General features: G+C 44.0%; 1 protein-coding gene across 2 annotated transcripts in view; it reads right to left on the bottom strand.

Annotated features, from left to right (window-relative positions):
• The window catches only part of SKP2 (S-phase kinase associated protein 2), a 33,182-nt gene extending 7,375 nt beyond the window's left edge, over nt 1–25,807 (bottom strand). The window contains exons 1-7 of one of the 2 annotated variants that reach the window (XM_019438085.2): nt 25,594–25,807; nt 24,822–25,093; nt 13,295–13,406; nt 10,709–10,852; nt 9,271–9,405; nt 7,578–7,676; nt 6,033–6,163 (exon numbers count right to left, since the gene is read on the bottom strand). In XM_019438085.2, the coding sequence (XP_019293630.1) occupies nt 6,033–6,163; nt 7,578–7,676; nt 9,271–9,405; nt 10,709–10,852; nt 13,295–13,406; nt 24,822–25,093; nt 25,594–25,637 (937 nt within the window). In that variant the 5' untranslated portion in view covers nt 25,638–25,807. The remainder of the gene's footprint in view (nt 1–6,032; nt 6,164–7,577; nt 7,677–9,270; nt 9,406–10,708; nt 10,853–13,294; nt 13,407–24,821; nt 25,094–25,593) is intronic. The other variant, XM_019438084.2, reaches the window with a different exon arrangement.
• Between the last annotated feature and the right edge of the window lie 50 nt (nt 25,808–25,857).

Here is a 25,857-nt window from a genome sequence, read left to right as displayed (position 1 = left end):
AGGCAGAAAAAGACATTTCTCCAACTCAAATAATACTCCCAAATAAATTCCATACATATTAACAAGTCCTAAATGCAAAAATAGGAGTATTTTCTTTCACTGGATCTTGGGATAGGTAAGGCTTTTCTAAACACAAAAGAACACACAAAAGAAACACTGACAATTTGCTACATAAAAATTTTAACTCTACCATGTTAAAGCAACACAAAACACAAACAGAATTAAAGAAGTGTCAGAAAACTGCAAATGTTTTCAACATACATGCAATAGACAGTTAATGGTCTTATATAAAGAGAAGAGAAAGCTAAATATAGAAAATGGGTGAAGAATATGAAGAGATACTTGGCAAAACAGGTATAAATGGAACAAGAAAAGCAAAATAAAATTGAAATACTGCTTTTTAGCCATCAAATGAAAAAAAAAATCTATCATAATACCCAGAATTGATGAAATATAATTAAGGAGATCTCACATACACTGCAAGTGGATATTTAATTTCCTGCAGCCATTCAGGGGGAGCAAATGGATTTTTTTTAGGATAAGCAGATTCTTTGCGTGTGTGTGTGTGTGTGTGTGTGTGTTCTGAGCATTATACACTTGGCACTTTGGCTCAGTAATTCCAATTTTAGAAAAACAATTAGGTGTGCACGAAGACATTCATTTTAGCATAGCTATACTAACCCTTCCCCCAATTATTTTAATCCATTAACCTCCCTCCATTCTGTGGAACACAATGCCAATGACGGTTATTCAAAAGCTCTTATTTATTTATTTTTTTAATGTTTATTTATTTTTGAGAGAAAGAGGGAGAGAGAGAGCAGGGGAGGGGCAGAGAGAGGACGAGACAGAGGATCTGAAGCAGGCTCTGTGCTGAAAGCAAAGAGCCAGATGCGGAGCTCAAACTCATGAACCGTGAGATCATGACCTGAGCCGAAGTTGGGCACTTAACCGACTGAGCCCCCCAGGTGCCCCTTCAAAAGCTTTTAAATAACACTTAATGACATGAAAAAATACTAAAGATATACTGTATAGTGAAAACAAAACCAGTGGGTGTAGCAGGGGAAGGACAGAAGGAAATATACACAAGGATGGCGGAATCACAGGTACCTTTGCAGAATTTGGAAGAAAGTCACATGTGCTACTTTGCAATCAGAAAATGAATCAGTAGATGTTATTTATTTTTAAAACCAGCTTCATTTCCTGTGGGAAGGAAAACGTGGGGCTGCCGTCAGCCCCAGTCCCTCCCCTGCAACCTAAACCTAGACTTGCATTTAATTTTTTTTTTTAACGTTTATTTATTTTTGAGACAGAGAGAGACAGAGCATGAACGGGGGAGGGGCAGAGAGAGAGGGAGACACAGAATCGGAAGTAGGCTCCAGGCTCTGAGCCATCAGCCCAGAGCCCGACGCGGGGCTTGAACTCACGGACCGCGAGATTGTGACCCGAGCTGAAGTCGGACGCTTAACTGACTGAGCCACCCAGGTGCCCCTAGACTTGCATTTTAAACTGTCTCCTCAACACACCCACTGTGACAGGTGACATGCCTAAAAGCAAAACTTCATTTCTTCTCTAAATCTGCCCCTTCCCTAAGTCTTTTCCATCTCGGAGAAGGTGCTCAAGCCACCCATCCAGCTGCTTAGGCCGGAACCCCAAAGTCACACTCAACTGTTTTCTCACATCCCACATCCAGTCTGTTACCGAAGCCTGTTCTGTTGGCTTTTTACCATCTGATCATTTCTTACCACCTCCAAAGTCACCACCCGAGGCTCTTACAGCCTTTTCTCAACATGGCACTGGAAGAAGACTTTTAAAGGTGAGTGAGATCATATCACATCATTCCCTGCTCAAAATGCTACAACGGCTTCCCATCTCACTCAGGAAAATTCCGAACAAAGCTTCTGCCTCGGCTTAGAGAACCCTGGGCTACCTTACCTCCTATCACTGTCCTCCTTCCTCCCTCTCACACACTGCCTCCCATATAAGGCCTTTGCACTTGCTGGTCCTCAGTTCTAGAATGTTCTTTCCTCACTTATCTATACAGCTCATGCCTTTCACTCAGGCCTTTGTTCAAGCATCACTTCCTCCGAGAGGTCCTCTTTGGCCATTCCATTTGAAAATAAACCCCTTTGGCCTGTGCTCTGCCTGGTCACTCTGCTCCATTCTTTCTCCCTCCATCTCATCTCCTTTCATCACATTTAGTCATCTGTTGGTTGCCTGCCTCCCCCACCAGAACATAAGCTGTACAGGGGTGACTTCATCAGTTTGGTTCAAGGCCACAGCTCCCAAGTCTGGAACAGGGCTTTGTGCATCGTAGGTGCTCAATAAACATTTGTTTAATGAGTGACTAAAAAACGAAGAAGCGCACAGTACAATTTTGAGTGACCCACCACCTAGCCAGCCAACCAGCCATCAACAAAACTCAAAATCAGATACCATGTTATTTTGATGCCACCCAGGAAAGAACAAAACCTTGGGGGGGGGGGGTAAAACTGGTTGGTCTCCAGCCCTCACTTAAGCCCTGGCCATCCCTCAGCAGAAAGGGTTAGTAAATAGTAGTCACTGCTTACGAGTATAGATTCCCTCTACACACGATCCCCTTCATTTCACCACTAACCGGAGCTCTGCCTGAGCCAGAAGGCATCTTACAAATCCCCAAATCTAACCCATCATTTTAGGGGAGAGCGATTTCATCTAGAGAAGTCAAGGGCACATCCAAGACCAAGAGCTGGGTCCTCCAAGACCTCGGTCAGCCCCCACTGCCCCATGGGGAGGTCGGTGGGGGTGTAACAGCCAACAATTATTGTACTCTCACTAGCGTTAACATGCTATGTGAGATTAAACCATTTATTCTTAACTGCAACTCTAAGAGACAGGCTTCACTACCACTCCCTCCATTTTACTCATGAGGAAACTGAGGAACAGGAAAGTTTAGCAACTTGCTCACGACCACAAAGTAAATGGCAGAGCAGGAAGTTGAACCTGGGTGGACTGGCACCAGTCTGGGAGCTAAAATGACATTTATATTATCTTCTAAATAGTGAAGCAGTGTGTGCCATTGTTAAAGATATTTAAAAAAATCTGATTCCCACTATATAATTAAGAAAACACATACTTCAACTTAAACTCTAGGTCTTTGTCCTTGCCCTGAATGTATCTAGCAAGCACGATTTTATTACCCATTATTCTTGCCAAACCTTGGTAAACAGGCTCTCTATTCTTTTCTGGAGGAAAAAGAGAAGTGTTTTAAGCCAAGCTTGGGACAAATTAACAGCAGCTTGCCTATAGCAGAGTTCCTCAACCTTGCAGCTAGCACATCGTTCATTCAGAAAGACTCTCAATAAAGAAACAGCAAATTCAGATATGAGGCACTGCCTTTTCTTGCCTTAGGGATGAGCAGAGAACTAGTGGTGAGATTCAATGTGAAGAGGCTGCTCACTGGTGGGAGTTTAAAATCCTTGGGAGGCAATTTGGCAAGAACTACCCAGAGCTTAAGAACAGAGCCCAATCCTTGACTCAGCAATTTCACTTTTAAGATCCCACCCTTAGAAATGCACTCAAAGGTCTGTTTATGTTCATGACAAGGTTGTTTATAAAAGGAAAAAACTGGAAAGACTCTAAAAGTCCATTACAAGGAGATCAAGTGAAGGAATTATTATTCAATCAATATAAATCATTCTTTATCTATTTGATGGAATATCACACAGCCACTGACAATGATGTGGGAGAGCTACTAAAAATGGGATTATCTGGAGGGAATAAAAGGGTTTTCTAAAGTATTTCATGCACTATGTCCCACTTTAAAAAACACTTTTAGGGGCGCCTGGGTGGCTTGGTCGGTTAAGCGTCCGACTTCGGCTCAGGTCATGATCTCACGGTCTGTGAGTTCGAGCCCCGCGTCGGGCTCTGTGCTGACAGCTCAGAGCCTGGAGCCTGTTTCGGATTCTGTGTCTCCCTCTCTCTCTGACCCTCCCCCGTTTATGCTCTGTCTCTCTCTGTCTCAAAAATAAATAAACGTTAAAAAAATTTAAAAATAAATAAATAAATAAAAAACACTTTTATGCAGGAAAAAAAGCAGCAAGATGTTAGTGAGATTACTGATGATTTGTTTTTCTTGCTGTTTTTCCATATTTTCTGTATTTTTGAGAATGTATAATACTGCAATCAGATTTAAAACAGTATTTAAAGGAGAAAAATGTAAAACACAAGTATCATGTGTATAGGAGAGTGGTAAGAAAAACATTCTGCTGCTTTTACAGATGCCTAAAAAAAATAATCCCCTTGGGAATGCAAGCTGGTGTAGCCACTCTGGAAAACAGTATGGAGGTTCCTCAAAAAACTAAAAATAGAACTACCCTACAACCCAGCAATTGCACTACCAGGCATTTATGCACGGGACACAGGTGTGCTGTTTCAAAGGGACACATACACCCCCATGTTTATAGCAGCACTAGCAACAATAGCCAAAGTATGGAAAGAGCCCAAATGGCCATCGATGGATGAATGGATAAAGAAGATGTGGTATATATACAATGGAGGATTACTCAGCAATCAAAAAAGAATGAAATCTTGCCATTTGCAACTACGTGGTTGGAACTGAAGGAGTATTATGCTAAGTGAAATTAGTCAGTCAGAGAAAGACAAAAGTCATATGACTTCACTCATATGAGGACTTTAAGAGACAAAACAGATGAACATAAGGGAAGGGAAACAAAAATCATGTAAAAACAGGGAGGAGGATAAAACAGAAGAGACTCATAAATATGGAGAACAAACTGAGGGTTACAGGAGGGCTTGTGGGACGGTGGATGGGCTAAATGGGTAAGGGGCACTAAGGAATCTACTCCTGAAATCATTGTTGCACTATATGCTAACTAATTTGGATATAAATTTAAAAAAATAAAAAATCAAATTAAAAAAAAAAAGAAAAGAAAATAATCCCCTGTCTGAAGATGCGGGCGTCTGGACTTGGGCACAGGCAAAGGACTCAACTCCGTGGCCGCTCCCAAGAATCTAGCTCCTCTTCTGTACTGCCTGATACATCTTACTTGGCCGAAGACACATTTGTTCTGGAGAAGCATGTCTCAAATACTAATATTCTAAGAAGATACATTCTCCAAATGTCTGATCCAAATCTTTTAAAGTATAATAAACTCTATAATAAATAAAACAGTTATGAGCTAACATCAAGTCATAAAGACACGGCTGAGGTGCGGTGGCAGCTTCACAAGGCTTTGTGTGGTCCGTAGCCTGAGAGCTCAAGGGGAAGCCATTAAAAAAAAAAAAAAAAACCCTGTGCCATTTGCAAACACTTATCTCTGCAAATCGAGGTTTTGCCAATATTAGAAGATTAAAGCACAACTGAATGTCGAGGCTTATAAAGACTATTGGCTATTCACACATTACCCCTGACTTCAAATGCCCGTATTAAACTAAACAACATCATGATCCTCTTAGACTGAATTAAGAAGAGTTGTAATATGATCTTATAAACAGGGCTGAGAACAGGGTTTTTCAAACCTTGGCACTTCTGACATTTGGGTCAGATTACCTTTTTGTGTTCTGCTGTCCTGTGCATTGCTTTCTTGCATTCCGGGCTTCTGCCCACTGGATGCCAGTAGCACCCCTGCAGCTGTGACAATCACAAATGTCTCCAGACGTCCCCGAATGTCCCCTTGGCAGGAAAACTCTCCCTGGTTGAGCACCACTGCTTACTGATCAAACACTGCATTCATCTATTCTATGTTGGGGGTCTTACCTAATAATTCAGCTGACTAAAAGAAGTTCTGCTTAAATTGGTTGAAAGTACAAAGGCTTTCACTTCCAGATTCTGGATTCGAATCCTGATGCTACCCCACCGGCTGTCCATCACCTAACCCTTCCAATCAGCTGCTACCTCCTCTGGACAATGGGAACAAGACTATGCATACTGGACTGAGACAATGGAGGCAGGACAGCACTTAGAAGCTCTGCAGTAAATGAAACCTTCTGCCGGTGTGGTCGCTGTTAAGGGTCCAGTGTCCAGTGGGTCTTACCTGATCTCTGGAGATTCTTTCGGTAGCCACTGAGGTTCAGCTGGGTGACGGTCTCTGACACATGTGCGACAGCCACTTGCACGTGCTTTTCAGTGAAGTCGTAACACCAGGAGAGGTTCAGCTCATCCAATCTGCACACCAGAGGGGAAATAAGGAAAGCGTGAAAGCACAACACAGGAATGAATTCTGTAGGTAGCACTGTCTCAAGCTGCAAAGAGAACACAAAGCCACGGATAGAGTCCTTGCCATTTCACGCACAGAACCTCTGCTTCTCTAAGCAGCTACCTCCCTCTGCTCACCTGAAACTGCCTTCTCCCCTCCTGACACACTCCCCTGCCCTGGTTTGCCTCAGAAAGTTGCCTTAGTGAGTGATGCCCCCTTCTGGAAATGGAAGGAACACTCTCCTCTAGATGGCTCAAACCTCATTACAGGACTAGATGGAGAAACTCTAGGCTGTTTTCTTTTTCAACCAACCATGTTGTTAGCAAACAACCAGAGACTGAACAATCACTCGAGACACTAAAAAAATATGTATCGGTGGATTATACCAGGGATTCCCAATAAAGAAATGCTGACATTGCAAAAAGCCACTTCATCTTACCTGGCCTCTGCTAACTGAGCAAATGAAGGATTCAAAGACAATATCCAACCATTAAACCACAAAACCTATTCCTGAATAGGGTTGCTGCTGAATAAATGTAGGGTTACACATTTTACTTCACTGAGAACATTTTTATCCAAAGGTAATCTACTTTCAACAGATTAAAGAGATATACGGGCGTGCCTGGGTGGTCGGTTCATTAGTTAAGTGTCCGACTTCGGCTCAGGTCCTGATCCCACAGTTGGTGAGTTCGAGCCCCATGTCAGGCTCTGTGCTGACAGCTCAGAGCCTAGAGCCTGCTTCAGATTCTGTGTCTCCCTCTCTCTTTGCCCCTCCCCTGCTTGTGCTCTCTCTCTCTCAAAATAATAAATAAACGTTAAAAAAATTAAAGAGACACACATACAATGCTACAGTAGAAAGATTAAGAATTATTAAAAAGGACACACAAATGCACACACACAACACAGTATTGTGTATTCTGTGAGCCATGTCCCCCTCCCATTTAGTAGTATCTGTAACTGTAGCCTTTATTTATATACTAACATTATTATATGACACAAAAATTATTTTTCATGGAGCCACCCAAATTTATGATATTTGCATAAGTTAGGTCTACAGATATTATAGGGAAAAGGCCTGACTGCATAGTCACATATAAACAGATTAACCTCAACCGGACTGTTGATAAACACAGTACTAAATTTCCCTTATTTTAATAGTAAAAAAAGAAGGGGGATCACTATACAAGTATCCCCAGCAAACCCAAGTGATCTGCCTCCTCAGCTTGAACAGAAAGTTCAGAGGGTAAAGGATGGATGCTGTGTTACCATCAGGAGCACAGAGTCAGGAAGAGCTCAAGAAATATATTCGATTCTACTCTCATGGGAGGGATAGTTGTATATTTGCCAAAACAGTTCTATAATCAAATCTCACATCATTCTTACCTGGAACAGCTGCTCAGCAAAGTCTTCAGGGCAGATTCGGAGAATCCAGAACACCCAGAAAGATTTAGTCGCAATAAATTTGAGTTCTGTGCTAGGTTACTGGAAAAGGAGGAAAATGTCAGAATACCAATACACACTATTACTCAATTAGTAAGCATTCTGAGGAAAACAGGCTAGAGAAGTTAAGTACTCAAACACACAGGGCTTTGAGCCAGAAGTGAGTTTCAACTCCTGTCTCACTCTGTATGACACCAAGCAGGATGCTTTGCCTCAGTTAATTCATCTGTGAAATGGCAGTACCAGTACCTTCTTGGTAGGGTTGTTAAGATTAAATTATATAATGTGATAAAGGGCTCAGTACATGCCTGGCACAAAGGAAGCACACAAGAAATACTAATCAATGTAGTTTTATTTATTTTTTATTATTTTTTTAAGTAGGTTTCACGCCCAGTGTGGAGCCCAATGCGGGGCTTGAACTCATGACCATGAGATCAAAACCTGTGCTGAGATCAAGAGTGGAACGCTTAACTGGCTGAGCCACCCAGGAGCCCCAATGTAGTTTTTAAATTAAAAAAAGAAAAGAATGATGGAATAAACATTATTTCTTTTTCATCCATAATTAGCACTAACTTGTAGGCACACTTTTACTTGTCAAGTCTCCAGGTTCTTTCAATTAAACTTCTCTCAAATTTGCCCTCTCTTCTGCATTCTCAAATGCCTTGTGTTAGTGGAATTCAGTGATTAAGAGCTAGAGTTCTGGAATCACAATCTATAACCAAGTTCAAATCTTGGTTCTGCCACTTAACTACCTGTGAGACCTTGGACAAGTTATTCAACCTCTCTGTGCCTCAGTTTTCATATCTGAACAAGAGCTTACATCATAGGTTGCTGTGAGAATTTATGAGATGACCTTTGAAAGTGCCCAATAAATGTTGGTAGTTAATTTTATGTATTTTTTACATCAGGTTTCATCATTTCTTACCTGAGTGAACACAAAACCGTCTTAAGTAGTCTAGTTTTTTCCTTGTCTGATTAACCTGCCAAGGTGCCTAACAAGTTATTTTCCTAAATTTCAACTCTGACATGTTCCTTCCATTCTCAGATCCACTCTCTTTACGACGCTTCCCTCTTCAGTGCCTATCATGGAGTCCAGACTTCTTATAGCATGGCAGGGGCCCATTATGATCGGGTCCTCACCTCCTGTCACCTCCTCACTGTGCCCTACACTCCAGCAGTTCCCAACTACTTCAGAGTTTAGAACTGCACAGGCGGCTTTACCTAGACTGCTTCTTTACCTTGTCACATGGGAATCTCCAACCTGAATATCTGCAATACTCAGCTTAAGAGTCACTTCCTCTGAGGAGGCTGCCCTCCCTAAATTTAACTAGGTCTCTCTGTGGGATGCATGCATCTAACAAACACACTGCACTGTAATTATCTGTCTCTCCCATGAATGGGGCAGGGAGTGGGCCTCTATTCATCCTTGCTTGTCTAGAACCTCACATAAGGCCTGGCATATAGTTAGCATGCCAACTTGCATTGCCTGGATGAGTCCCGCACAGTACTGCAGAAGCACAGATACTTTCTGAGTCCATCTGGAGATGGACAGAAGGGCACCCCACATATATTCCGGAAACAAAATTAACATACAGAAAACAACTGCCTGCGGGACATGTTTCTGACGGCCACTCACTTGACAATGGGATCTGACAGCTGGAGGCCTTCCAGGCTTAGATTCTGCAGCTTGGAGCACCGGGACAGAATGCCGTGGAGGGTAGACACATCGATTACAGAGTTGGACAGATCCATGTGTTGCACACGGAAAGAGCTGAACACAGACGGGAGAAAAGAGAGGCTACGTAAGGTGGCCCACACAAGTACCTCCAGATCAAATCCAACCTCATCCCCTCCCCAAATGAGCAGCCAATCACAAACAGGATCCTTACTACACATTTCAAGTACAGTTTTGGTCTTAAAGTAATTGCTACTAGTAACTCCTTTCCCTCACTCATTTTAAAATTCAGGAGGATTTCTGCCAGGTCAAAATGGTGCTGCCCATTTTGCTTAGGAAATTAGTCAGTGGACATCATGAGAACGAGCTGGAGGTGGCTGACAAGAAGATTCTGCGTATGATGCCTCGAGGCAAAGGTGAGTGAGTGAATTACTGAAACAGAAAAGACAGCAGAAGAGCAAGCTATAAAGGGCTAATATTGAGAGGCCTGGAGGAAACACAGGTGTGGAAGTTTCTAGGTAATTGGACCCAGTTGTTTGAAAGAGAGGGATGAACTAGAGAAGAGGATTGGAAGGTTCTGGCACAACTGTGGGTGTATGACAGCGTGTCCAGACAGTGTGTGGATAGAGGAAGGCAGCCAGGGACAGACCCCAGAGTAGCAGAAAAAGAGGCACATGTGAAGAAGACCCAGAAGGAATAGCCATGGGAGAAGGATAAACACCAGTGGAAGAGGGGTGCAGTCATATGACCATGGAGGGAAGGGGAAAGAACTAGAGTTGGGATCCCTGTTTTGTCCTTAACTCTGCCATTTTTAGCTTATCTTTCTGTTCAGTATCTAGTCATCCCACTCAAGCTTGGGATGGCATTAAACCATACTGCAAAACTACGAGGAAAAGAGAAGCAGTTTTTCAAAAACATTCCAAAAAGCAAACAAAAAGAGGGCATTTCTTTCAGGTTGCAAATCTGTCCACCACTGTATCAGAAACCCAGAGCTACAAAATCCAGGAAGACTCCTCACACACTGTCTTTATCAGAACTGGCCAGTGTGGCAAGAGCTAGGCCGGTTGAGTACTGTACATGGCCCCTGCCTCAAGCGACTCACGAGGAGCATTTGCTGAGGACCACCCCCTTGAGAAGCAAAATGTGCATCTCTGACCCTCAGGAAGAGCCCGAAAGTAACCCTGACTTAAAGTGGGAATGGGATCACGGTAAGCAGTGCCAAGTTTCAACATAAAGGCCATACAGCAAAGCATGCACTTAACATTCCACTGCATAGCTGACTTGTCACAGGCCAGAAGGCTGGACACAGAAAAAAAGCAAGTTTTCATCTGCTTCTACCTCAAGATTTAGAAATTGTCTTTTCTAGGTTTTTTTTTTTTTTGTTTTTTTTTTTTTTTACCTGAAATGTTCAACTAATGGTTGATCCACAAATGATCGTGGGCAGCGGAAGGCAACCACCCCTCGAGACAGCAGCCGGCCAATCACATCCGGGTGCAGGTTTTTACCTGTGAGGTCCAAGGTCTGCCACAAGGACTCATCAAACCTGGAAAAGAGGAGGTCCTTAGTTAAGTCAGGGGCACTGGATACCAGAGGCTCTTACCACTGTTACAGAACAAGGGGGAGATGGCCATAAATCACCTTGAAGCAAATTCCAAAGGAAGCTGTGTTTCTGAGCTGATAATACAATTAGCTATGATACTTTTGAGATACTATTGACCATTTCTTGCTCATCTCACAGATTAGCTTCCATCTTCATCTATATATGTATTTCAATATACCTTATTGAATAGGTAGGTAGGTTCAAAGTTGCCTAAATGATCCCACCTGCTGTTTTTGATAAGCATAAATGAGTTACCACAATCACCCTAAGTAACATGTAAATATAACTAAAAGGAGGGAGGTCAACCCTATAGCTGATCTTTGCACATGGGTTTGAACTATGCAGGTTCACTAACATGCAGATTTTTAAAAAAAAAAAATTTTTTTTTAACGTCTATTTTTGAGACAGAGAGAGACAGAGCATGAACGGGGGGGGGGGGGGGGGGTCAGAGAGAGGGAGACACAGAATCTGAAACAGGCTCCAGGCTCTGAGCTGTCAGCACAGAGCCCGACACGGGGCTCGAACTCACGGACCGCGAGATCATGACCTGAGCCGAAGTCGGCCGCTTAACCGACTGAGCCAGCCAGGTGCCCCACATGCAGATTTTTTATAGCACAGTACTGTAAATGTATTTTTTCTTATGATTTTCTTAACATTTTCTCTCTAGCTTACCTTATTGTAAGAATAAGAGTATACAACACATATAACATATAAAACCTGTGTTAACTGTTTATGTTATGGGTAAAGCTTCTGGTCAATAGTAGTCTATTCATAGTTAAATTTTTGGGGAGTCAAAAGTTATATGTGGATTTTTGACTGGGCTGGGTGGGGTTGGTGCTCCAAACCCCCATGTTGTTGAAGGGTCAACTGTACTTTATTAAGAAATAGTACTATCAAATATCTACTAGGAAAAAGGAACCCTAAACAGGAGTTTGGCTGTTTTACAATACCCTTTAAGCTTAAAAACAAAAACAAAAAACGTATATACATGCATGGAAATATATGTAGTTGTATGAACTAATGTGAAGGAAAAAGGAAAAATATTACTTAGATTTTGGATAGTGTTTCTAAAGCAAAAATGAGGTACTAAAATGTACTGAACAGTAAACCAGGGGGCTGTATAATAGCCACAGTTTAATTCAACTTAACAAAAAAAAGAAAACATGAGATCAAGCACATGAGGGAACATTTTCAATGCCTACTAGAATTTTATTCTTTAATATTACTTTAAATAAGCAGACCACCGGCAGGGCTTTGAAATATCGCTGCATAAAGAAACTGTCAACGTGTTATTTGACTTCTATTAACAAGAAGGCACAGTACCTGGCACATAACAAGTGCTTAATAAATGCTGGTTATTGCTTTTATGACAACTGATACAAAGATTAACAGACTCTGCATGAAGAGGAGAGCTGGCTGAAAGAAAATCGATATGGGGTCACTTAGGGAGGGATCAGGGAAACTCCGCCACCACTGGCTCCAGCATTCCAGGGGTGCACACCTCCCTGTGGCTCTTCTAAGCAAACAACCCACTCTGTAAATACCCGGGGCGTCTTACTGCCCACACACCCCTGAATGGACGGGAAGGGGCTCTTGCTGGCTCACAATAAGAACTCCAGAGATGTGCAGGGAGAAGAGAGATAGATGGCCTTTAAGCACAAAGGATGGCTAGTGGCTGGCCAGGGAGGACAGGTGGTGAAGAACGGACAAAAGTTCTAACTGCAAACAAAGCCTTCCCCCACTTCTGGCCTGTTACTGCCTTCCAACTCACCAAGACGTTCCCTGTGCAGCTCGCCGTTCACACTTGAAAAGCGGCAATCCCGAACCAACAGAGACACCGTAACTATTGGTTTCCATGTGCTACACGCTTCCATGAGCCAGGCACTGCACCGCCATCTTTATGCTTCATCCTCATAACTGTCTGGAAGGTACTACGATCTCCATTGTATATATGGGGGGACCGAGGCTCAGAAGTGTCAAGAACGTCACTAAGGTCCCAGAGTACTAGGTAGCAGAGACTGGGTTCGCATGTGGATCTAATACCAGGACCTGTGTTCTCCCCTCTGCGCTCACTGCCTGGCCCATGGGTGTGAGAAACCGTTGGCATCCCCCTTCACTCCTAGAACATCACCTGGTCGAGAGTCGGCATCCAACCAGCAATAATACAGGAAAAAGTTCTCCGAGGTGGGTATGTTTACACCTCCAGGAGACTCTTCCCTTCCGCTGTGAAATGAAGTCACTATTATTAATATATGAAGATACCTAGTTTGCTTTGTGGTACTGTATTTTTCTTGTTTTTCTAGTTTCACTAGATCCAAATGAATAAATAAATAACCCTTCTCTTCTCCTTCCACACATAAACCAAAAGGGGTAAAAAATACTTACGCTAGGTGATACCACCTCTTACAAACACTGGAGACCTTCAAGAGTTCAGGGAGGCACAGACAGGAAAAGATTCCTAAGAGCAGCTCGTCCGGAAGGGAGTCCCATGAAACACCTTTGAGGGAGAAAAACAATGTGTCTTCTAATCACCACTCATTCACCCAATTAAGTCTACTGAGTCTTTTCATGCACTTAAAGGATACACAACATTTAACTTACAGGGTAATCGAATTACTCATCCCACAATTGTTTTTCTGTTCACCCACTGTCTCCGTACCCTGTGGTGAGGCACCACACCTTCTCAGCAAAGGAGAAAAGAGAAAACCAAGAATACTTTTCATATCATTTTTCCCTTCAGCATCTGCTGGCCAACCTTAGTAAGGGCTATATTAAAGGCGGTACAGAGCAAGTCCCCCCCTCCATGGCATACAATAATGTCTAAGACACTGATGCCCTCCATGGCTAAGGAATGCCTGGTTTCTCTCAGAAGTGGATTCGGTGGTGGATTCAGCCATCAAGTATTGACCTTATCTACAAGGCAAATGAAGTTTTTTCCTCTTTCTTTCAGATTTACAGAAAGCACTCAGAAGTCCATTTGCCTACAAGTGCACTATCAGAAGGGTGCTTTCATCTATCTCTCTATTTACTATGGTGCCAGGGAGCATTCTAGGTGTTGGGGAGAGAGCAATAAATAAGATAGACAAAGCATTTTAGCTTCACGGGACTTACATTCTAGTGGGAGGAAACAATCACACATGTAAAAATAAATTACAAGATCTGGAAAAATTGATTAGTGCTATGCAGAAAAGTTAAGCAGAGTAAAAGAGAGGACAGGAAGTATAGGCGCCAGTGTTCAGAATCTCAACAAGTGGTCAAGGAAAGCCTCACTGAGACAGCGATCACTGAGCAAAGGCTTGCACAAAATTAGGGAGCCATGTTTTCTAGGTATAGGGAACAGAATGTTTGTTTTGAGGAACAGAAGAATGAGCAGGGAGGTGACAGAAGATGAGAGATGTTGGGGCCAGGTCATGCAGGACTCTACATCATGAGACCTTCAGCTCTGACTCTGAATGTTGTGAGGAACCACCAGAGAGCGCGGAGCACAGAAAGTTCTGAGAGGATTGCTTGGGCTGGGTTAAAAAACAAACAAACAAACAAACAAACAAAAAACTGGAGGGGCGCCTGGGTGGCTCAGTCAGTAGAAGGGTCCTACTTTGGCTCAGGTCACGATCTCATGGTTTGCGAGTTTGAGCCCTGTGTCAGGCTCTGTGCTTACAGCTCAGAGCCTGGAGCCTGCTTCAGATTCTGTGTCTCCTTCTCTGCCCTCCCCTGCACACATTCTCTCTCAAACAAAAACATTAAAAACAAAACAAAACTGAAGGGGGGAAAAGGTGGATATTTTAAGATGTTTTGTCTTATAAAAGCAATGTCTAAATAGAACTCTTACATAGGAACATACAGAACATAACCCACAAGATCAGGATAATAGGACAATGGCCAAGAAGGAAACAGGTATGCATGGAAGAAATACTGAGTGTTTAAATTTTTTTTTTTTTCAACGTTTTTTATTTATTTTTGGGACAGAGAGAGACAGAGCATGAACGGGGGAGGGGCAGAGAGAGAGGGAGACACAGAATCGGAAACAGGCTCCAGGCTCCGAGCCATCAGCCCAGAGCCTGACGCGGGGCTCGAACTCACAGACCGCGAGATCGTGACCTGGCTGAAGTCGGACGCTTAACCGACTGCGCCACCCAGGCGCCCCGAAATACTGAGTGTTTAGATCAGTTCAGTAACTCACCTTCCTAGTCAGTCTCCTTGTACCTCCACTCGCTATTGTACACCAAGTCTAGCGCTATCCTCTCCCTTCTGTGATGGTTCACAGGACTGATGTCAGCTTGACTGGGTCAGGGGCAGGCTAAATATTTGGTTCAACACTATCATGGGTGTGTCTGTGAGGGGTTCCTGGAGGAGATGAACGTTGGAGTCTGTCGACTGAGAAACACAGATTCCCTTCTCCAACGTGAGTGAATCTCATTCAATCCAAGTCCTGATAAGAACTGGTTTTCTCCCTGCCTTTGAGCTGGGACATGGATCTCCTGACTTCAGACGTGAACTGGAACCATCTGCTCTCCTGGTCCCTGGGCCTTTGCACTGTGGACCTGGGTACTTCCCAGCTTTCGTAATAGTGTGAGCCAAGTCCTCATAATACATCTCCCTACATCTCTTATTTTTTCCACATCTCTGGAGAACCCTGATTACTAACACACTGTCCCTCTTCCCCGTTATCTAAAAGGTGGATTTCCTGCACAGGTACACTGAACCAGGCTCTGTGGAGAACATGATGGAGAAAAGCACTGAGGGTGATAAACGTGGCACTTGCTGTCTCTGGGTGGTATTCTTGGGCAATCTTTCCAAGTTTGAACATCTCCATGGTCCCCCCCCCCCCAAATATGCAGCCTAAGGTCCAAACTGCTTGGCATGAAATTTATGTCACGGGCCCACTCATTTTTCTAGGTTCATTACCTAGAAATATGTTCTAGCCATTTGGACTTACTTGTAATTTGTAGAATGAGTCATTCTGCGCCACATCTCAGAGGCCCTGTACGTGCTGTGCCTGCCCCGATTGCTATTAATTTAAAATCAAGTTGCTATTGGACAACCAATGCTTATGGAAGGCTTCCCATGACATCACCAAAAATGGGTCACTTTTTTTTAACCACAATTTTATTATTTACTTACTCATTTGTTTAGCCCCTGCCCCTGCTGGGCCATGAGTTCTTGGGAACAAAAAAGTATTTTTTAAAAAAATAATCTTTGTATTTCCTGGAACTCGCATGGTGTCTGATACATTCGTATGATATATACATGCATATACTTATTGAACATGTCCTATCTGTGGGTGTCTGTTCTACAAATATGAAAAGGGATGGCCAGCTCAGGGTTTGAGACACAAACGGGAAATTTCAATGAAGTATCATAATGGGCTGCAACAGGGATCACAGTGCTGTGCTGTGCAGTGGATGGTGGTAGAGGAGAGATCAGAGAAGCCCTCCTGGAGGAAGTGGGCTCTACTGAAAAATGAGGAAATATGCAGTTGCTCAATGAATGCCTGCCCCTCCCTCCCTGAGGACAAAATGATTCACTGAGGCCCTGAAACCAGAAGTAAAGGGATGAGGGCAGACCATCCATGCTGACCCTGGACCACAATGCAGGGAGGCAGCTGGAGATCACCCTGAGGCTTCTCAGTGTGGCAACAACCCCCCTTCACCACAAGGCTCCTCCAAGCTCAGCATGGACAGAGGACAGGGGTTCTCAAATACGGCTCCTGCTCTGCTTCCCAAATTCAAAAAAGTTGATACATTAGCTTTTCTTAAGTTCTCCTTCCATTAACTCTTCTGAACTCCCTGACCTCTGGTGCCTCTTGAATACGTAGATCAGATTCTAGCATTGGATTTGGCAACAAAGTCACACGCTTCGTTATTTCAAATCCAGGATATTGAGACCACACTAGGGCTTGCACTACGATCTGTCCACTCCTCGTGACACCAGGTGCCTGGCCTCCCCAAGGGTGAGAACCACTGGAAGGGAAGCATGCTGATGGGAATGCATCTCTGTGGCCCAAGTCTGTGAATACTGAGCAAGTTACCTAATCCCTCGGGCTCGGTTTCTACATCTGCAGGAACAGGAATAAAATGATTTATTTTGCAAAGTAGTTCCCTGTGGAGATTAAATAATATAAGGGAAGACATCAAGCAGCAGAGTCAAACTTTCCTTTCTCCTTCTTGCCTCTATCTCTCTCCTCTCTCCATTAAAGCTGCAAATTTGCCTTTTGTGATGACTTTTCACTGCTGCTTGGAATTTCACTTATTTGAAAACACACTGGGTTTTAATAGGGTTTGGATGAGGGCTGGAGCATGTGATTGACCAAGAGGCCCAAACAGCCCTCTATCTAAGTTTGGGACCCCCAGAAGCAGATCCTGAGGACCTGAAGTCAAGTAGTTTATTTTGCTAAGTAATCCCAGGAAGCATTGGAAAGTGAAGAGATATGGAAGGGAAAGAAGCTAATTCGGGGAAATGTTAATAAGCAGGTTATCGCCATTGCCAAGTGGAGTTCAAGTCTGCCGGGGACTCCAGGAGACCCTATAGCACCCTGCCCCAGAGCTGTCTGTCTCAGCCAGGAGCATGGGTGCTGGGGTATTAATCCACCAACAACTCTCAGTCACTGGATGTGGGCTTCTAGGAGTGGGGCAGAAATGTTAACTCCCACATGCCTGCCCAGAGAAAGGCATCAAGCAGTCATATCTGTATGCAGGAGAAAACCTGGCACATAAAGGAGTGCTGAGCTTCAAGGGGCTATGGATGGGGCACGATGCGTCCTCTAAAGACAGTGGAAAAGGAAATTAGGGAGGCTTGTTGTGAAGTGCAGGGCAGGAGAAATAAATTAATGAATTTGGTGCCTATTTTATTGGGAACATACAAGAAATCAGAAACAATTAGAACAACATGAGCTAGGTAATTAAAATGCGAGGAGGAGGGCCACCTAGGTGGCTCAGTTGGTTGAGCATCCAACTTTTGATTTCGTCTCAAGTCATGATCCCAGGGTTGTGGGATCTAGCCCCGCATTGGGCTCCATGAAGCCTGCTTGGGATTCTCTCTTTCTCTCTCTCTCCCCCCTCCCTCCCTCTGCTCCTCTCCCCCACTCATGATCTCTCTCTCTCTCTCAAATAAAAATTTTTTTTTAAATGCGAGGAGGAAAACTAGTCACTATTGGCAGCAAGGAACAGAGGTTTGCAGAGGACAGCAAAGCTAAGCAGTGAAGCACACTAGTAAGGTTAACACTAGAATTTGGATGTCTTCGTCCATCCAACTCCTACTCATCCTTCAGATCTCGGCTTAAACTTGTTACCCCCTCAGAGGAGCGTTACAGATCACCACCACAGCCCCCAGACCCAGATTTGCACACCCAGCACACCGCACAATACTAAGCCCGTAACTGGCATCCAATAAAGCTTTGCTAGATGCATCATACCTTTTACTCTCCCTTCATGCAAACTGAATATGCCAATCCTGCGTTTGCATTTGCGTTGACTAGTTACCCTTTGCTAATCAAGAAAATACCACACACCCAATGCCTAGGAGAGAGCCTGACAATGAATATTAGAAAGTACTCAAATGATGTTTCACGAAGGAATGACTGACAGCCCAAAGAAGAATGCTGGCTTTATTCTACACACAGGCAAGACTGCTGGCTTCTTAGGACCAGTGAGTTTCCTTATTTGTAAAATGATAAGGTTGGCCTATGGCTCCACTTCAGCAAACATTCCTGGGTGCCTAATTAATGCACAAGTGCTGGGAGCTGGGTGTAAGCTACAGTCCCTGCCCAACAGCCTCACTTGGAGACAAACTAATAAACAAATACATAACTTAACATTTAAACACTGCCATTTACTGAAAGCCCTAAAGTCTCGAGCATTTATTTAAGCACACTGACTCTAAATGCAACAACCCTGTGTATTTAGTAGCATGCCATCTTACAGATAAGGAAACTGGCCTCAGCAGGGTTAAATAACCTCACCAAGGGGCTATTGGCTGTTAGGCAGGAGAGCCAGGAGGCAAAGCTGGGGCTGCTCTGAGTATGCCAAAACCCCACACCCTGAGGTGCAGGTGCAGAGCCCCAAGAGGTGGCTATGTGAAGGCTGGCCAGATAGCAGAGGGCACTGCAGGTGTGGGCCCTGTACCTGCAAAGGAATGGCACGGCGCTGCTATGCAGAGGCAAGAAGCCTGAAGACAAAAACCCAGGACGAAAAGATAATGTACCTGGGTCAGTACACGAGTAGTTTGTGAAATGGGAGGTGGGAGGAGTGCAGAAGAACACACAAGTGCGACAAGGCCACACAACTAGCAAGTGGCAGGGTGGGAATTCAAACCCAGGTCTGACTCCAAATGATGTCCTTTCTACCACAGGATGCTCTAACATCCCACACTCTCCCCTGTTCTAAGTGCTTGATGCTCTACAAGACGGAGGAAGGTAAGAATTCAACCTGACTTACAATGCGAAGAGAACTCAATCAGGGCTAGGGAGGGAGGGCTGGCAGGGAGAGGGAGTAAAACAAAGATGCTAAGAGTTATTAAGCAGGCTGGCTCCCGAAGGGAAGGAACGAAGGCCAAGGAAATGCACGGCCCCAGCTGGCAGCCAAGTCCCCAGGACTCCCTCAGTTGATCACAGGACATGGACCTTAGGGCCCCTTGCTAGAGGTGCCGAAGCCTGAGACTGGCTGCTGTATAAGCAGATGGGGCAGAAGTCTGTCTTCCAGCTCCAGCGGCTGGTATCCAGGCTTGTGATATGCTTAATCTAATTTTACTTGCCATACTTAATTCTCCAAACATCAGCCATCTGTTTCCTGGATTCCTGACTCCTCTGCTGCCTGGTCTGTTTGCCTGAGCGGATGGGAGAGTCCAGAGCAGGACTTTCCTCCACTCACCTCTTCTACACCCCGAAGGCTGCACACCAGCCCTGCACAGAAAAGGAAACAATTATTTAAGCCCACGGCCACCAGTCTTCAACTACACAAAGGCTGTTAAACACACTTTGGAGCCACGAAGGGGTGAAAACTGGCCAGATTCACAAACCTGCTGGCTCTCACCCTCAGCCACCATCATTTCCACTTACCCTTCACGTGCAAACCCAGCTGTCCAAGTCTATAACTTCACCACTGCCCATGCCTCAAACTCCTCTGGGGAGAGCGGCTTATTGAAGAGTTTTCTATGTATGAAATCTTTGTAGTATAGGTTACTCATCTTTTTTTTTTCTTTTTTAATGTGTTCATTTATCTTTGAGACAGAGAGACAGAGCATGAGCAGGAGAGGGGCAGAGAGAGGGGGAGACATAGAATCCAAAGCAGGGGGCTCGAACTCACAGACTGTGAGATCATGACCTTAGCCGAAGTCGGACGCTTAACCGACTGAGCCACCCAGGCACCCCTATAGGTTACTCAACTTCCTTGCAATATTTATTTCTTGGAACATCACCCACACTCAGATTCAAATTAAAATTCCAAATCTTAATCATAAACAAACTCTTGACTCTCAAAACTGCTCCTCTCCTTCAGCATGGATAAACAAATTAGACTTGAAGGATAAGCCAGCACTCACACCTCCCGTTTCTTATATTTAAGGGTGGGGGCTCACTTCACATTTGCTTGTGTTAGCTTGTTTTAAGTATTAACAATCTATGCTTCCTTTCTGAAAAACCACAAACATTCTGCCAAGCAAAACACAGTAAAACAAAAGCAGGGTCCCAAATGATCCCCTCAGCCCCAGAACCCTCTACTTCTGTAAGAAACTTGCTCAACTCTGAAATGTGGGGAGAGTGGAGAAACCATGGAAATTAGGATTTGGAGAATAAGGTAAAGTATATACACTCTCTAAGAGGTCTGAGAGGAGGTCTTTTGCCTGTTACATTCACTGCTGTATTAGTAACCTCTAGAATGCTCAGTATTAATTACTGGCTGCATGAATAAATGAAAGGAAGCTGCGGGGCAAAGAGATGCCTCATAGGGCCCTATAAAGGCTCTTGCAGAGCTGAGTTTTGGGAGCCGGGGGCTGAGATTCATTGGTGAGTCATGAAATCAATTCAGTTGAAGCAGCCTTGTTTTGAAAGAATGGAATGGAACACAATAGGAAGTATCTTAGCAAGGGGAATTACAGTTTTGTGAGATTTCTGTTTCAGGCACACACCCAGCATCGCAATGTAAAATATATTTATTACTGGTTTAAAAAAAAAAAAAATTGGAGGAAAAATGTTTGCCTGTGAGCATTAAAAAGCATATTCCCGGGCTCAAGGCAGGACTTCTTGGATCTGAATCTCAGGAATTTTGCACTTTGAACAAGTTCCTTTGGGGATATCAGCAGACACTAAACTTTAGAGTCTCCAGTCTGAGAACCACCGCAGGCTCTGGAATGTCAAGCAGTTTAACAGCCCTGGGAAAGCTAATCAACAAATTAGTTCAACGGTGTTTTCACTGTGTTTCACTGTTTTCACTGGGGCGGAGGGTAGGGAGAAAAGGGACCAAGACAGGCATTTAATGACATGAATAAAATGAAGTTGTCCTGTTTGGGCTTGTTACTGACCCCACTACTGGGCCACTTACTTCCAATTCCTTCCATACACTCACCCCGAGGGCAAAACAGACCTGTCCTGATACAGCGTTTGTCACACAGTTTTTATCTTCCAAAATAAAAAGATGAGGAGGATTTAGTTGCCAGATGTGTATGAGTCTGGCTGGGGGCCTGCAGGGAGACTGCTGAGGGAGGAACCAGGAAAAACTCCCAGCCCAGGGCCACTGTCACCAGATCCCTACATAAAGCAGGTGTGGCTTATTCTGCCCTAATCCTGGCAGAGCCATTAGCCACCTGTCTTGACAACTGCAGACAAAACTCCCTGGAATGATGATCCAGAGAGAGAGAGAGAGAGAGAGACAGACAGACAGAGACAGAGAGACACAGACAGACAGAGAGACAGAGACAGACAGACAGACAGAAAGACAGACACTGGAGGCCCACTGGGAATCCTCTACCCAGCTGTCTCTCATCCTGCATCAGGGAATCCACCTCTCCACACTCCATACCAATTAGCCAGTCTATATTGTGTGCAATTCCACACACATAGGATGTAGATTATTAGTTTTCATTCCTGCCTCTCCCTTAGGTAGTAACAAACATAAAAATAAAACATTGTTTTTTCTCTTCTTGCTTCAGGCATATATATTTGAGGTCAGTTTTAACAATGTAGACGTATTGAGTGGGCCATTTCCAGATCTTTCCCTCTCCTCAGAGCCTCCACTTTTGCTGAGTGGAAGGAGGAAGACTGTCCACGTCCACTGGGAATCACCCTGGAAGCCCTTCTGCACCTGGGAAGCTGTACCTGGTTCAATTTGGCCCAAGGGGTTCCCTTCCTCTGGCCTCCAATTGCACTTACGACCTAGACTACTCATTGGATGCTAGTGTTTTGGTCGCCATCTTCTGCCGTGAGCTTCTCTTAGGGTGTGTTGTCTTTCTCCTCAACTTGACTTGCAATGTCCTACAAGCCAGCAACCATCCCTTAATCTCTCTTGTTTCCACAGTGCCTTGCTTAACAATGACTTTTTTATTTGTACATCCCTATCTCTGTGTATGAATGCAGAAGGACATACAGGAATCACACTGAATGTTTAAAAGCAACTGGCCCTGGACAAGTTAATCAAAATATGCTCATCTTAGCAGAAATGTGGTGTCTGTCACCACATTTGGTTGGTCAAACACCAAATTGCTAGTGCTACACTCCAGACGCTAAAAATAACAGAAGCATTAAATTCTGAAAGAAAAAATTCTGTACTAACCAGGTCAGGCTAACAGGACTAAGGACAAAAGAAAAAGTGAAGTAGCTTCCCAAATGAGTGTCAGAAATTTTGTTGACCAAATTAACTGGATTTACTTATTGTGTATTATGTGCACACAACATGCTAAGAGCTTTGTGGGCACTCCTTCCCTTAATCCTCACAGCGACCTATGAAGTGGGTATTATTATTCTATTTCACAAAGAAATGAAGGCAAAGAGAGCTCAAATAACTTCCCAAGGTTGGTAAATAGCAGAATTAGGATGCAAAGCCAGATCTGTCTGACTTGATCACAATCCTTTATTGCCTTTCTAATTAATTCACCCCCTCCCCTGATGTAGATTTCCAGACGATAACCTGTAGGTTCTCATTCCTAACGAAAGGGTCAATACCCCAAAACAACAGATTTTTTAAAGCAAAGCAAACAAACAACCAACCCTTTTTCAAAGATAGTCAAATGGGAGGACTAAGGAATATACTTATTTACCCCGGCTCTGTAAGACTTCGTCTTCAATATTTCTTTAATCTGTCTCTTCTTCTCTGCTATCACCCACCCAATTCCTGTTTAGCCTCTGATCACCTCTTCTACAGACTACCTCAATGGCCTAATTCTGTCAACTCTAACGTCAGAATCTATCCAGAACGTGACACTTATTACTACCCCCATACCTCTTAACAAATCTCTAAATTTCTACCCTTGACCACCTACAGTTTAATCCCATCAATGTGTCCTTTTAAAAGGTCACATCACAACTCTGCTCAATACCAGCTCTAGCCTTATCTCCCACTACTCAACCCTTAGCTCATTCCACACATGTCTTCCTTCTTCCTTGAGCAAACATGACATGCTTCTGCCCCAAGGTCTTTGCACTGACTATGCCCTCTGCTTGGAACCCGTTTCTCCAAGATATTTGCGTGGCACATTCCTCACACTTAATGCCTTTACTTAAAAAGCTCATGTCTCAGTGAAGCTTCCCTTCAATACCCTGTTTAAAACTGCAATCCATATTCCCACCCCAGGACTTCCAATCCCTTTCAACTTGTTCTATGTTTGTTTTTGGCCATGGCATTTATTACTTTCTAACATTCTACATATCACATTTATTATGTCTGTTGCATCCTCTCTCTCCAACAGAAGCTTCCTGAGATCAGGAATGTTTACATTGTTTGTTGCCGAATCCCTAACAATCCCTAACACCTAGAACAATGCCTAGCACATAGTAAGTGCTCAGCAAAAATGTGCTGGCTTAATGTTTTTAATACCTTCTAGCAAGAAACAGTATTATTGCACTACCTTTACCCTATGGCCTTCTGTACTCTTGGGGCTCTGATCCACTCTGGGAGGCACATGCTGATCTGTTTGAAAAGCCTGGAGACGGGGAGCTATCAAAGCCAGAAATGATATGGTGAGTTCTACATTTCAGTCAGTCTGCTCTAGCTCTGGGGATGGATCTGCAGAGGATAAGCCTGGAATTATGAGCCATTCCAATATTCAGGGAAGAGATAATGAGAGCTTGAAAAACATCCTGGAGACAAGAGGGAAAGATTCAATGATTGGCTGGATGCTGGAGGATGGCAGAATGGGACTGACCCTCAGGTTTTTGGCTGGGTGACTGAACACATAATGCTGGCAGTAATGTAGACACAGCATACCAGAAGAATCCCACTTGGGAGGGACCTGGGGAGAGAAGTCCCTACACATAGTTAACATTCACTTTAGCAGTTCTTTGGAAATCACTAAAGCAAATGTGGCCAAAAAACAAAACAACAATAACAAAAAACCCCAAAACCCTCAACCAAGGCTACAGAGCAGAATATAAACAACAATAACAAAATCCTACAAGATTATTGGTTATGTTCCCATTTATCAGTAGCACTGAGCTGGCCTTTGAACATGCAGATTCACTTCAAAGTTAAGAGGTAGGTATGTCTTCTCCTGGGTTAAAATTTCACATGGGTTAAAAGTCAACTGTGCATCTAAAAATATATATCTACCAAGATTCCTGCAGATTTGTGAAAATGACTTGTCCCACTTTTTTGGAAAATGACTTCAGAAGTAGGCAATTTTGAAAATGTGCCATCCTAAAGATCACTAAACAAAGATTACCAATAAAGTAGTTCAATACACCTCTTATGTGACCGCCAGTTTACCTTACCTGGAAAGCTGTCTCTATTTAGTTTAGGTCTGCGGACTATCACAAAATCCTTGTCATTCCCCTTGCTCTTCAGCCGTTTTCGTGGGGGGCTCTGAGGGTGGCCCAGGTTTGAGAGCAGTTCCTGGGGGATATTCTCACTGTCCACCTCCTCTTTCTCCAGGGCGGAGACCCCCATGCCTGACAGCAGTTCAGAAGTCTTGCTAGAATCCCATCCCCATGTGAAGCTGGTAGTAACGTTGCTACCCTGGTCAGGAATCTCCTGGAGGTGTTTCCTGCAGAAATGCACAAAAGCCCCCCCCGCCCCGGCCCGTTCCTTTCAAAAACACACCCGAGTAATTAAAAGATAGGCCTAAATGAAACTGCAAGTTATGCAATGCAGAAAACTTTCACAGTGGCTCACAAAATTGCATATCTTAAGCGCCGGCGGCGAGTTTCCAAGTAGGAAAGAGAAAATAACCAAGCAAATCAAAAAGGCTTTTTGATTTACGATCACGTAGAAGGCCTTGAGAATGTCTTAAAGTGGAGGGAATAGACAAGAGGGAAAGCAATCATACAGCGACTGAAAATAGCAGGAAAGCTCAGTAAGGGAAGTCAAATAAAACCGCACACTGATCACCGCACTAAAGCATCCAGCCATCCACGCTTTCCCAAAGGGGCTAAGCAACTATTCACTCTACAGCATTAGTAACAATATTAGCAAGTAGCATTTTTCGCGGCCTAAAACAATTAAGACGGTACATGCACGCTCTGCCCCCTTTTGCAATCCGTTTACCTGTGCATGGCGTCCACAAGTTCTGGAGTTTTAAATGGGTGCATTAATTGCAGAACTGTCCGCCACCGGGATTCCCGCTTTGGCACGCGGCGGCTCGCGGCGTGCAGCTTCGACCCCCAGCAGCAAGACCCGCGAACTCTAGCAACGTTCCATCCTCACCGCGCGCGCAAGGCTCTTCTACTCGCTCTCCTCCGCCGCGGCCGTCTGCAGCCCCGCTGCCTGCTGGGAACTGTAGTTTCAGCCCTGACTTGTAGTCTAGCAGGC

The sequence above is a fragment of the Panthera pardus genome, unplaced genomic scaffold (assembly GCF_024362965.1).
Source record: "Panthera pardus isolate Hobbes unplaced genomic scaffold, ASM2436296v1 HiC_scaffold_2, whole genome shotgun sequence".
Lineage (NCBI taxonomy): Eukaryota > Metazoa > Chordata > Mammalia > Carnivora > Felidae > Panthera > Panthera pardus.
Note: the sequence above shows the minus strand (reverse complement) of the source record. Positions and strands in the feature narration are given on the sequence as shown.